General features: G+C 42.4%; 1 protein-coding gene across 3 annotated transcripts in view; it reads right to left on the bottom strand.

Annotated features, from left to right (window-relative positions):
- Nucleotides 1–416: 416 nt before the first annotated feature.
- The window catches only part of LOC146863380 (epidermal differentiation-specific protein-like), a 151,088-nt gene continuing 139,204 nt past the window's right edge, over nucleotides 417–12,300 (bottom strand). For 2 of the 3 annotated variants that reach the window (XM_085642806.1, XM_085642807.1), the window contains one exon: nucleotides 417–1,352. In XM_085642806.1, the coding sequence (XP_085498932.1) occupies nucleotides 675–1,196 (522 nt within the window). In that variant the 5' untranslated portion in view covers nucleotides 1,197–1,352 and the 3' untranslated portion in view covers nucleotides 417–674. Of the gene's footprint in view, nucleotides 1,353–7,549; nucleotides 7,688–12,300 lie in introns of those variants that run through there. The other variant, XM_085642805.1, reaches the window with a different exon arrangement.

Genomic DNA, 12,300 nt, shown 5'->3' with positions numbered 1-12,300 from the left:
GTATGCGTGGGTGTGTATGTGTGTGTGTGTGTGTGCATGTGTTGTGTGTGTGTGTGTGTGTGTGTGTATGTGTGTGTGTGTGCATGCATGTGTTTCTATTCTACTTCCATCCCTCATTAGTCCTCAGATCTCTCACATACAACACAGAAGTGCATACAACCTACATTAGACTGTTAATGATCATCGTATGTTTTCCGGGAACTCACTAATGGCCATATTAAGAAAGCGCCTTTTATTTGAGGACACAGCTGTAGCTACCTTTTGATACCAGCCTTCCCCGTTTCACCCCCAAGGTAGGCTGTAGCACCAGATGGAGACAGCACAGTTTCAGTGTGCAGTAAACCACACGTCTTTCCGCAGTGGGCTGCAGTTCAGGACACAGGTCTACAGACCACACAGACAACATGAGAGGTAGATTTTTGTGAGTGCTTGCTTTATTTCATGCAGATGATTGAAACAGGTGAAGCAGAAGCGTATACACCTTGTCCAGCTGTTCAGGTGAATAGAGAGATGAGGACAGACATTGTGAAAACAGCTCAGTTAAATTCTGGAATCAATGGAGAAGAAATTCTGATGATTGCCGTGTGCACCGTGTGAAGTAGAGTGAATGGCAGACACGAAGGAGCTGGCCAATCAGGGCATGTCCTCGAAACTCTTATCTCAATTAACTTTCCTCACACTTTGTAAGGCTTCAGGGAGCTGGCTTGGTCGTTAAAGCCGATGCTGCGATAGTCGGGCTGCTCGTCTCCAGCCAGGGTCACGATGCAGGTGCCCTCGTAGTCTTTGTCCGGGTAGATACGCCAGGCTCCCTTCTTAACTTTGTGAGAAGAGATTATGTCATTCATTTCATAAGGATTCAGGTTTGGTGTACCCGAATTTAGGGTGGTTTTGTTGCCCCCATAATTGCAGTGCTCATAGATGGTGATTTCTGGATCACTCAGCCCCCCCTTCACAATGCGCACTGAGGAGATCTCTTTGTTAAATTCTCCCAGAGAATCGTGATCCCCCTCCCGGAAGAGCTCAAACTCCCCCTTGAAGGCCTTCTCTTTAAAGACGACGCAGGGGTTTCCACTCACTCTCATTGACTTGGCCCGCTTCAGGAATCCAACTGATGACAAATCTGATAGATCTTGTTTGACAGCCACAGAAGATGCGCCCTGGCAGCCCTCTTCAGCGAAGAAGTGAATAGTGCTCATGATGGACCTTTCTGTAAGCGCTTAAAGTCAGCAGACTCTGGTGCTAGGCGCTGTGAGTGTCTTTCAGGTGAATCACAAGCGGGTGTCTCTTAGACGGTGTGACCTGGAAGACGTGGTCGCCCTCAGGAGAAGCAGCAGCTCGACTCGCAGGCTATTCTGTAATGGTTAAAAATGTGCATCTGGTTAATATGAAATGACAGTGTACGTTTGATTGACACAAGCTTGTCTCCTCATGAAGGATTACTAAGGGCCTGTGCACAAATCTGCATTTAGCTGTCGAGTATTTACTCTGTGTCATACGTTAACACAAGTGGACATTCACTGTGCAAACCTGTAGTAGAAATCACATGTAACAATCAGGAGTTTTTGTGTTCTTCTTTAATTCTGAACGATTGCCCAGCCAACACATGTTTCGTCTGGGGAAGTACCCCGAGACTTCTTCAGGGCTGAAAGGATATGTAATAGAACAATGTCTAAGTCAATATGACCCGACAGTAAACACATGATAATACTGTACAAGGCGACCAGTGTTGGCGAGTGAGCACCCTAAGTGACATCATAGTTTATGTTTACACGAGAATATGCAACTACATGTCAGGTGCGGGTACCCGGTGAATGGTCATACAGTCATCGTGAGCATGAGTGAAAATAACACATGGTTACTGTGCATTGGATAGATCTGTGACACAAAATCGGTGCTATGATAAGTTAGAGAGAAAAATAAGAAATAGATTGCAGAAGGACTGTGGAGAGGGAGAGGGAGAAGGGAAGAGGATTAGTGAGAAAAGGGAACTCAGGATAGCGAGGTGGGGAAAGAGCTGAACATATCAGTGTAGAGGACAGGGCCCTCGTGAGCACAGAGTGAGAGTAAGGACAGGTCCACAAGTGAACTGGGATCACGACCCGTGGCGACCAGTCGCAATTTAAGCTGATCAGTGAAGCCGTGAGGTGAAATCACCGATCCAAGTAGCAAAATCCTACCTTTATGGCAATGGGAAGGAGATCAAGATCTAAGTGTAATGACAGATTAGGAGCCAGAGGGTAAGGACTTTGTCGACATCTTTGGTGCGTGGAGTGGAGAAAGCGAGATGAGGAAAGTATCTCACCTCTCTGCCGGTTGTACCTCATTCCCGGTTGACTATTGACAGTAAGTATTCATTAGCCAATCAATCGGAGGGGTTCGAAATGGGGACCACGGTGGAGTACAAGTTAGGGCTTCACTGTAATAGAGAATATGCGTGTTGGTTGTACTACTGGACATCAATAGGTGGAGGAAAGGGATGGGAGAAGAGGCATCTCACGTCTTAACCAGTTATACTTCCGTCCCGGTTCCAGGTAAGAGGTAAGTATCTGGACCAGGTGCATCCAGCGCTAGAGCCCGGAGTAAGGGCTTCACTGAAAGAGAGGAGATGTGTGTCAATCCCAAGAAAACACAGAAGAGGTGGTGGTCACTGATGTTGACTCTGGATATAGTTGAGATGCCTAGGCTATGGAAAATGAATTTTTGGTTGACAAAAGGTTTGGCTCCATAAAAGGATCATATTAATCTACGCAGCCTAAATCTGAAGCACTGCCATAGCTGAAATATTGATGAGGAAAATGTATTTCGAAGATTGATTTTAAATCTGCTTTGCTCATTTGCTGAAAAGGAATGCACATTACGAATATCAAGGCAATAATACTACCAAAGCAGGTGAAGGGTTTTTGCCTGGTCAAAGCCCCCAGCAGGTCATCTAAAACCCCTAACCACGTGTTTGGTGAAACACATTTTTTTAAATAGGATTTTTTCAGTAGGCTATTTTATTTCTGTTTTTCTGTTTTAGCACTAAATTTGAAATGAGGGCCATGGACTACTTGAAAAACAGTAATATATGTTATAACAACAACATAGGCCCTCATTACATGTTTGTCGGAATAGGGTGGAGTATTTTCCACAAGTGTTTTTTAATATTTACAATAATAGACTTTGGGAAATGCAGTTGATAAAAAGGGTTAAAGAATGTTCAAGAAGAGACTGAGGCAACTACAATCACACTTATCACTATCATCTAATGAATTATCCAAGTACAAAGGGGCATATTATCAAGCCAGGCGATAAAATTATCGCCGCTTTAGCGGCAGAAAACTGCTGCTAAAACGGCGATAATGGGCTTGATAATATGCTCTATGGAATTCCAATTGAAGCCCATGTTAAATGTGAAGGGCGTCTAACATGGGCTTCAATTGGAATTCCATAGAGCATATTATCAAGCCCATTATTGCCGTTTTAGCGGCAGTTTTCTGGCGCTAAAGCGGCGATAAATTTATCGTCTGGCTTGATAATATGCCCCAAAGAGAGTGGTGCACGGATCTGGAAGACCAGTCACTTAATCTTCCACACAGGACTAAAACTCCATAGATTAATTGCAAGAAAATGTTTCAGCATCCATCAGTCATCATAAGATATATAAGAACAATTTAACTGATATAGTGCACAGACTCCATCAAGTCTTTTTATTACAATCTTTTCAATCTTCTTTTATTTCTCTTTGAATTCGGGTTCCTGCCACATTACGCCATATGTGAGCTCTGATACACACAGGTCTTGAGGCCAAGACTAGGTTAAATTTAATAAGATGGAGATATTGCAATTGATTGGATCTTGACATTTCACACGCCAAGACGATGTGCTGCAATACAATTGGCACCCTGCACAAGTGAAACAATAGATCTGTTACTCTGGTAGAGCTATCACATTTCTCCACATTTATTGCCCATTACTTTGAGACACTAAGGGGCATATCAGCAACAACCGGCGATAATTATCGCTAAGCGCACTTAGCGCTAGGATCATTATTGCCGGCTATCGCTGGTTGATATCGCCGAGATAGCATGCTATCAGCGACACTTATCTCGATTGCGATAAACAAACCAGCAATAGTTGCAAAAAGGTGCGATTATCGCTGGAAATCCAGCGATAAACGCACAGGCACAGCGGTTACCTTGTTGATACGGCTGGGTGGTCTCAGCCCTATAACCCACCACCCATTGGCTAACATTGTTTAGTCAAAGGAATAGCAGGTGTAAAGAAACCTGCGATGAGCGCGGTTAGCGCTCCTTTCATCATCGCTGCACAGGTTAGCATGCAGGTTGATAATAGGAGTAATGTCGCTTAGCGACATTTTCCTAGAACTATCTCTGTGTTATGCCCACTTTGCATCTCATTAGCGATGCAAAGCTGGACGTTGTTGTAACGGGTGCTAAGTCAGCAAAACACGCGATAGCGTGTCTTTGCTGATAAGGCTATGAAATTATCGCCGCTTTTCCCCCGAAAACGGACGCAAAAGCGGCGATAATTTCATAGCGCCGCCTTGATGATATGCCCCTTAGATTCTTGAAATTTCTAGTCTACATGAGTGCAATTACCTTAACAAGCACTGAGGAAGTCTCTGCTTAGGGAGAAGCGCCGAGACACCCTCGGGTATTTGTGCGCTTTAAAAATTGCATAAACATAAACATAAACATACATTGAAATTCAGAGAAGAAAAGTTTTTAAAAAGAATAAGAACATTGTGAATAAAGAAACCCTTTTTAGGAAAAACTTTGATGGAGTCTGTTCACTATTCATATTGTTCTTATTGCTCTGATGACTTGTGGGTGCTGAATCCGTTTCTTGTATTTAGGGTTAAAGAATTCTAAGTTTGTATTGTCTTTAAAGAAGGGATGGTGTTCCATCCACGTGCATTTTGATGAATCTGTGCTCATCACAGGGACATCCACATGCTCGCACAGTTTCACTGTTCCTCACCAGCCCCACTTAATTCCTTGTATCCTCCTGCCTTTTGTCCTGGGTGACATTATATCTTCTAACCCAATTCTTGTCGAGCCTTTCTTTTTTCAGTCAGACTGTGTTAATCAAAGCCACTAAAGCAGTCTCCATGCCTTGCTCACCAGAGACACCAACTTGTACTCAGAATATGGCACATTAGAACACAATGAGTTGTTGGGCGCTCCTGTCATCTAACTCTTCTCATATTGCTCTGTTAACCTTTGCACCAGGCAGGATGAAGGTCTGTAGTGTTTTTTTTAATCGGTTAATGTCTTTGGAACATCTCATTATTAACTCGCATAGCAAATTTGCAAACATCTACAGCAACTATGCAGAGAACTCATTGCTAATCTACCCACCACCACCCAAGATGGCTACCTTACCAAATGGATAACCCTCACCAGAAATTGTGCGGACAAACCCCACATTTGCCCCAATGGACCCATGCCCCCACCACATCTACAAACTGGGGAAATCACCAATCAGCACCATCCTGACCCACATCATCAACATCTCCATCAAAAACCCCACTTTCCCGGATGAATGGAAACTTGCAGGAATCAACGTCCTCCTCAAGGAGCACACAGTCATCCCGAATCAACTGAGCAAATTCCGACCCAACTCCCTGCTTCCCTATCCAGCCAAAGTGATTGAGAAGGCCATCAACAAGAAACTCGCAACCCACCTCAAACTCCCCAGTCACCTATGCTCTGCCTCACTCTCATTTCCAAAGCAAACACAAGGAGATGATGGACGGAACACTAAAACTTTTCAGACACTCACCCCCAGTCACAGATCTGGGTTGAATCCATCATCATTCTTTAGCTCACTTTGCCACCTCAGTTCAGACCCAGCCATATGCAAATCAGTCTTGACCCTGTGCCTCATGGGAACAGTCCAGCCCGAACTGCCAAGCCAGGTCTTCCCTGAACCGGAAACAAGCCTCCTGGGACCGGTTTGTGAGTAACACCCTTCATTATACAGGCTAGCTTGAATCCAGTGGCATAGTGAGCAAGGGACCCACGTCTGGGCATACTCTGCCAACTGACTCTCATTTCCAACTGTCCCTGCATCCTCAAAAGCAAAACTGGAGCTTGCTGTTTCTCCCACATCACACCCAAGACAACAAACAGCCTCAACACATCAGTCTCCTCCTCACTGCTTGAGTTCCACAAGAGGCTAAACACATAAGCACCTCGGGGACCACAAACCTGCACACCTGCCCAACCGCCTGGATACGGGTGATTAATGAGCTATAGAAATCAATATAACATAACATGCTCTCTATTGTTTTTTTCTCTTTGTTGCACAACTTGAACCTAATGTATAACTGACAAAGCAGCTTCACCTGTGATAGAATGTAAATGACCTTTCCTACCAGGTCTACAGACTTTGTATAAGAAAGACTGTCACAGTCCTGGAGTATGCACTAAGATGTGGGTTTTTGCATTTGGCTGAGATCAAGAAAGACAAAAGGCTGAGGGTCTCCTTCACCTTCACAAATAGACTGCAGTCTCACCCCCACCACCTACCAAAGGGCAGTGCTTCAGGAAGTTTCAGTAGCGTCCCCTTACTAACAAACTCTTCTTTAATTACTAAATGGAGCCCAGTCACCATCTTCTTCACTTTAGTGTCTGTCTTTTCACTCTCAAACCATTCACTCTGTACACTTCAACTTGTGCCACACCACAACCAGGGGCATCCAAAATGGATCTCTCAGTGCCTTTATGATTAATACTGTGAGCCAAACTTGAGGATGAACATCACTACACATCCACTCCACAATTTAAAGTATCTCCTTCTTTCTGTGTGCATTAGTTACCCAAAGATTTATCTCACATTGCTATGATCTTGAGGTTACTCCTTCCTTCAGCACAGTCTAAGCTTGTGGTATTTCCCGGTATAGGTGTCCTCCCATTACCTTTTGCTTCCAATACATTAGCTGATCATCTGACCTTGCTGGTAGCCTTACAGTGGACAGACTGTTTACGTGATCCTAATACTTACCAAAAGTACCCAATAATTCAACTATGTTCATATGCAAATTATGCATCTTCTTTTTATAGTCTTGCCTTCTAAATCCTGCAGAAAAACTGACTGTGTCGAACGTCTCAATGGTTCTTGTTGTTTTTTTCTTGTCAAACAGGCGTAATCTCAATGATTGTATTTCAAAACATTGACCACGGCTAATATCAAAGCTCACAATCTCTCCTTCTTTGAAACTCACACCCCTGCCACCTGACAATCCCTAAACACCTCAAGCTCATCTACTAACCCCAGTAACCACCCGCCCGCCCCGCCCCAATAATGAGCGCACAGAGACTCATTTTATTAATTTAATCTACCACAAAGAAACTGGAAAGAATGCATTGAATGGTTTGCTTGAGCACCCTAGATGAATCCCAGTAACTAACAAGAACCACTAACACTTGTCTAACCACTAGCCTTTGGTTCCGGGGCAGCATGCTGCTCGGTGTAAAGCGCATCAGCGTCTCATCAGGGGCAGTAAGCGCTATATACATGCAATTACTACATAATACAATACCCTGGCAGTCTTTGGTCACCGGCACATGAAGCAGCAGCTTGGCCTTCTAGATGAGGGTTCTGGCTGTCTCTGGGCACTCTCAGGTGAAGCAGGAGGCGGTCTCTCAGGCTGAGAGAGCACACTGGCAGTCTCGGTCACCCTGGGAGAGCCAGAAGATGTCTCTCTGTGGACACCTGGGTGTTTTATACTCTCTCAGCCCTCACTCAAAGGCAGGTATGTGGGGCCACATTCCCACCCACATATCATGTGTCATTACTGGGAAACGGAGCTATCTTCCTTATATGGATTGCACAAAGATTGATTGAAAAGAAGTGTTCACAGCCAAAGGGTTTTTCATGCTTCTAACACGGATACGTTGTTGAAAAGACTCCTTCAGGTGTTTTCAGAAAATGCAGTAGATTCGTATTTGAATTTCAGTATTGTCACTGTGAATATACTGAGTCATTTTGTCACAACTCGTTTCACAAATAATCGTTGCTTAAGTACTGCAGCCAGACACTTTGCAATATTAATACATAGTTCATTAGTGGGATGAACTAATGGTAAAGTTAACAGGTCAGCATTCTTTCAAAGCTGTGCATTATTGAATATTTGTGCAGCTCTTCGTCAACGCTCCCGGGCAGGATGTGACAGAAGGAGAGCAGATAAGATTCTTTCTGCAAACCACATAAGCAGCAGAGTTCATGTCTAACTGAACACAAAACAAAAACACTTGCACACTCTTGTGTAAATGTGCACAGTGTAGTGTGAACCTCACGTTTTTTTGCTTACTAGAAAACGCTTAGATATTTTGCTTTTTTTATTTTTTTTGCGGTTTCTTTTTTTTTTTATTTCAACATGTTTTATTACATTTATTTTAAACAGGAACACATTAGTAGTTCTGTTACAGGGTTTGCATCGCTAAACCAAATTGCTTTTTGCCTATATAATTCTGTGCATTCCCTACCTGTCTTAATAATGCAGAAAGAAAGGAAAATAGAAAGGAGCTTGAGAGCCAAGGGGTGAAAGAAGAGATAGAGAAATATCTAAGTCTTATGTACCTAGGTGAAGGATACATAACGCTTAGATATTTCAATGGAGCCGGGAAGAAAAATCTAAGACTGAACTCTCTGCTCACACTGAGTACCAACTGTTTAGGAATACCAGGCTTCAGATTAATCAGTTCTACTTTCAAATAAATCAAGGTTTAAAAGCACAATTGGTGGTGGTGAAATTATCCCAAACTCAGCTGAGGTTATATTGACCAGCTAAGTTATTCATGAAACAAAGAGACCAGCTCCCCTTGATTTCCTTCCACAAGTTGGCTTTAAGTAACAATAGTTCCTCCAGGGGGGCGAACTGTTGAATAATTGGATATTTGAGGGAGTCAGCATTAGTCTGCAACTGGGAACAATTTGGCCCATAGGACGTCATGTTACTGCTCTGGGATTTTGTTTCTAATCTTAAACAGTCACTTCATCCTTTTTATTTTTTATCTGTTTTTAGAATTTATTACATTCCCTTCTATGAAGTAATAACAATAACAAAGAAGAGAGTTCACGATGATCTTCGGTGATGAAGACACTATTTAATTCCGCTGTCAACATGCATGTTCTATTTGGCAGATGTCATGTCCATGTCTTACCAGTTATTCTTCTTCATGTCCATTTTTCATGGGGAGCATGTGCTGACCTTACAGAGGGAGGAATAGTCATGAAAATATATTATTATTATTTAAGCTTGTATAGCGCAACAGCTACCCTCACAGGATTTACCGGCGCGTGAAGCCAGCTAGAGTGCAGCCAGAGTGTGCATCTAAAACAACCAGGCCTTCAGGCGTTTCTGAAAAGCGGACAGTGAAGCACACCTTCTCAAAGCAAGCGGCAATTCATTCCTGAGCTTGGGGCCCAAATAGGCAAAAGTTTACTTATATGCCGTATAACTTGGCTATTTCAAGCATTATGTCATTAAAAAGGATCAATACAGTAACACATTGACATATTTACATGAAGAAACGTAAACACTTGATGAATTGTTAAAGACAAACTAGAATGTGAATCAAAAGATTGATCCACCACATTTAAGAAACAACACACATAAAAAATGAATTCATGCATTCTAGACATGACACTCACTAGACATTACATGCATATCTTGGACATTGCATACATTGGATATTTTAATTGTCCTATTACTGGGCCAATTGTTCCGTATGTTAGACCTACTCTACTTATCTAAATACTGGGACCTATCTACTGCATCTCCTCGATATTGGTTTAGTGGACAGTTCTCAGAGGTCAGAGTGAGGGTAAATTGGTTCTAGTCTAGGCCATCTTAATTGCATTTAGACTATCCGTCTTTTAACACAGTTTTTTCAGGTGGTCACTCTTGGCCTCTGGAAAGTTTGTGCCGACGCATTTCGACCTTCGTGGTGGGACCAGGAGCTATTCGGTGGAAGGTCTTCCTCAGGGCTGGGGAAACTTTGGTAGGACACTGAAATGATATAATGCAAAGAGAAAGGATGTTATGTTGTGTAAGTTAATAGCTCTGTACTGTGTTGAATCTTGTTGTGTTCCTAAAAAAATATATATACATACCAAAACTATTGATGGAGCAAGGTTTCGTATAAAAAGAAACTTGCTCATATGCAATCCTCTTGAATAACCTGCAACATTGTAACCAACCTGTCTGTAAATACAAATTTTGCATCACATTTTACATACGTATCGAGGGGAAGCTTTTCTATGTGCTTTGCTAATAAGTAACCAGAGTGTCCTAAAATGGCCGCAAAAAAAACCGCGGGTATTCTTCTGCGCATGCGTCGAACATCTACGTAGTGTGACGTCTTCTGTCGCTTGGGGGAAAACTTTGCAGCTGCGCAATAGCTTTTAATATGGCTGCTCGAAACCTTCGCACTAAAGCACATGCTGCGCTGAAACTAACTTATGCAAGTTTTACTAAGCTATTAATGCAAAAGATGTATTAAGTAAATGGGGTTAGAGTAGAAGTAGGTGGTATACAGTGAATTCATTTAATTTTGTATTCTAACGTGTTCTTCTCTGACTTTATTAATAGCTCGTATTTGGGCCTCAGAGGGTGACCACGTCTTTGTTTCCTTGTGGCAACTACGCATGCGCCCCATCTGCTTATCCTGAGACCAATGAAGTCATTGGGTGACTGCCAAACCCTAAGCCCAGCAAGGACATGGGAAGAACAACTTCTGACCCTACAAGAGGAAGATGAAACATTGTATTACAGACTTATCGATCTACATGAAATGCTTTTGGGAATAAAACTTGTGGGTATTAAAATTAAGGGGCGGGGAGCAAGACAATAGAACTAAAGAAAATTATTGCACTTAGTATGGTGTGATGTCCTCACCCCACTGCTTGACCCAATCAAATTGCGGGTGAACATGGAATTGAAACATTTGGGGGTGGATCATACATTTGAATTGGTATAACAGAGGTAAGTTCTAGATAGTTAGACACACTTGACCCACGAGATGCTGATGCTATGCTGAGATGTTGCCCGATTTTGCTGCAATCTGACTGAAGAATCCAACACTAGGGAAATTCGCGGAACAACCGAGGAGGTACATCTAGGAAGGGGTTCGGACAAGCCCGAGCCGGAGAGAGTAGCACCAGAGAGGTGTGTAATGCTGGTGTTACACTAGAAGAGGTCACCTTCCCGGTCCCGAGTCGGTCCTGAATCCTTGACACTCTGATGTCGGGGTCCTCACACCATTCTAGGTAAATATAATTGAGGGGTTAATGCTCCGCATTTGCTCTCTATTCCTTCTCTCCTCAGGTACTGTCATTGCAAGAATTGAATTAATGCAAATTGATTATAAACTAACTGTACTATTTCTCCTGATGGAGAATTCTGGTATATCTATGTGTATTCTGATTTGACTCAAAAAATTATTAATTCAGATAAACTTTTAAAACTCCTTCTGAGTCTGTGGTTCTTTGAATAAAAGATAAATGTAATATTGTATTTCCTCCCTATTCTGATCTACTACTAGATCTTTTGAATGTGCATTTACTCAGGAGACAGGAATGGTAAGAATACTGGTGTAAAGGTTTCCTAGGATAATCAAAATTGATGACCAGTGGATATTTGCTAGCTCATTGAATGTATGAATGTATATGGGCGCAAATGAATGTTGTGTGTATGAATGTGTAGAGCTGGTAAACTCTGCTGCATAGGTTTTACTTGGTAGCAGAGGCATGGTTAGTATAATTAGTTAGGTGAGGTGTGTATTTGAATTTTGAATTATTGATTTATGTTTCAACCAAAACCCGTTATGTATTGTTTTATTTCGTCTGGAAATTCCCGGGAATATTGAATAGCGGGTGGTGAATGGAAGCCACACTACAGTGAGGTTATTGGTCTGGATCGAGAAAGTGCTGAAAGTTACGCAGGACTAGAAGCACTAAGTTAGGGAATAATTTCTTGTATGTTAAGTGAGAATAATAGGTAGCGAGGAGTTCGCTGGTGAAAGTTTGGTATTATATCACCTAGAGAGGATAATACTGAAGGAGTAGCAGGTTCTCTGATGCTTGTGTGAAGAGTAAGCGGAAAGGTTTTTTCATAGTGTGTAAAGAGTAAGTGGAAGGGTTTTACTCGCAGTGAAAGAAATTCTACTATTCTTTGAATTAGTGGGTCAAACACAATAACGAATGTTTATACGTTAATTAATGAAATTGTTTGTAACGTTTATGAGAAAATAAGTTTTCGCATTACCTTGTGAAGGAGGGGTCAGTTGC

The sequence above is a fragment of the Triturus cristatus genome, chromosome 2_2, assembly GCF_964204655.1.
Source record: "Triturus cristatus chromosome 2_2, aTriCri1.1, whole genome shotgun sequence".
NCBI lineage: Eukaryota > Metazoa > Chordata > Amphibia > Caudata > Salamandridae > Triturus > Triturus cristatus.
Note: the sequence above shows the minus strand (reverse complement) of the source record. Positions and strands in the feature narration are given on the sequence as shown.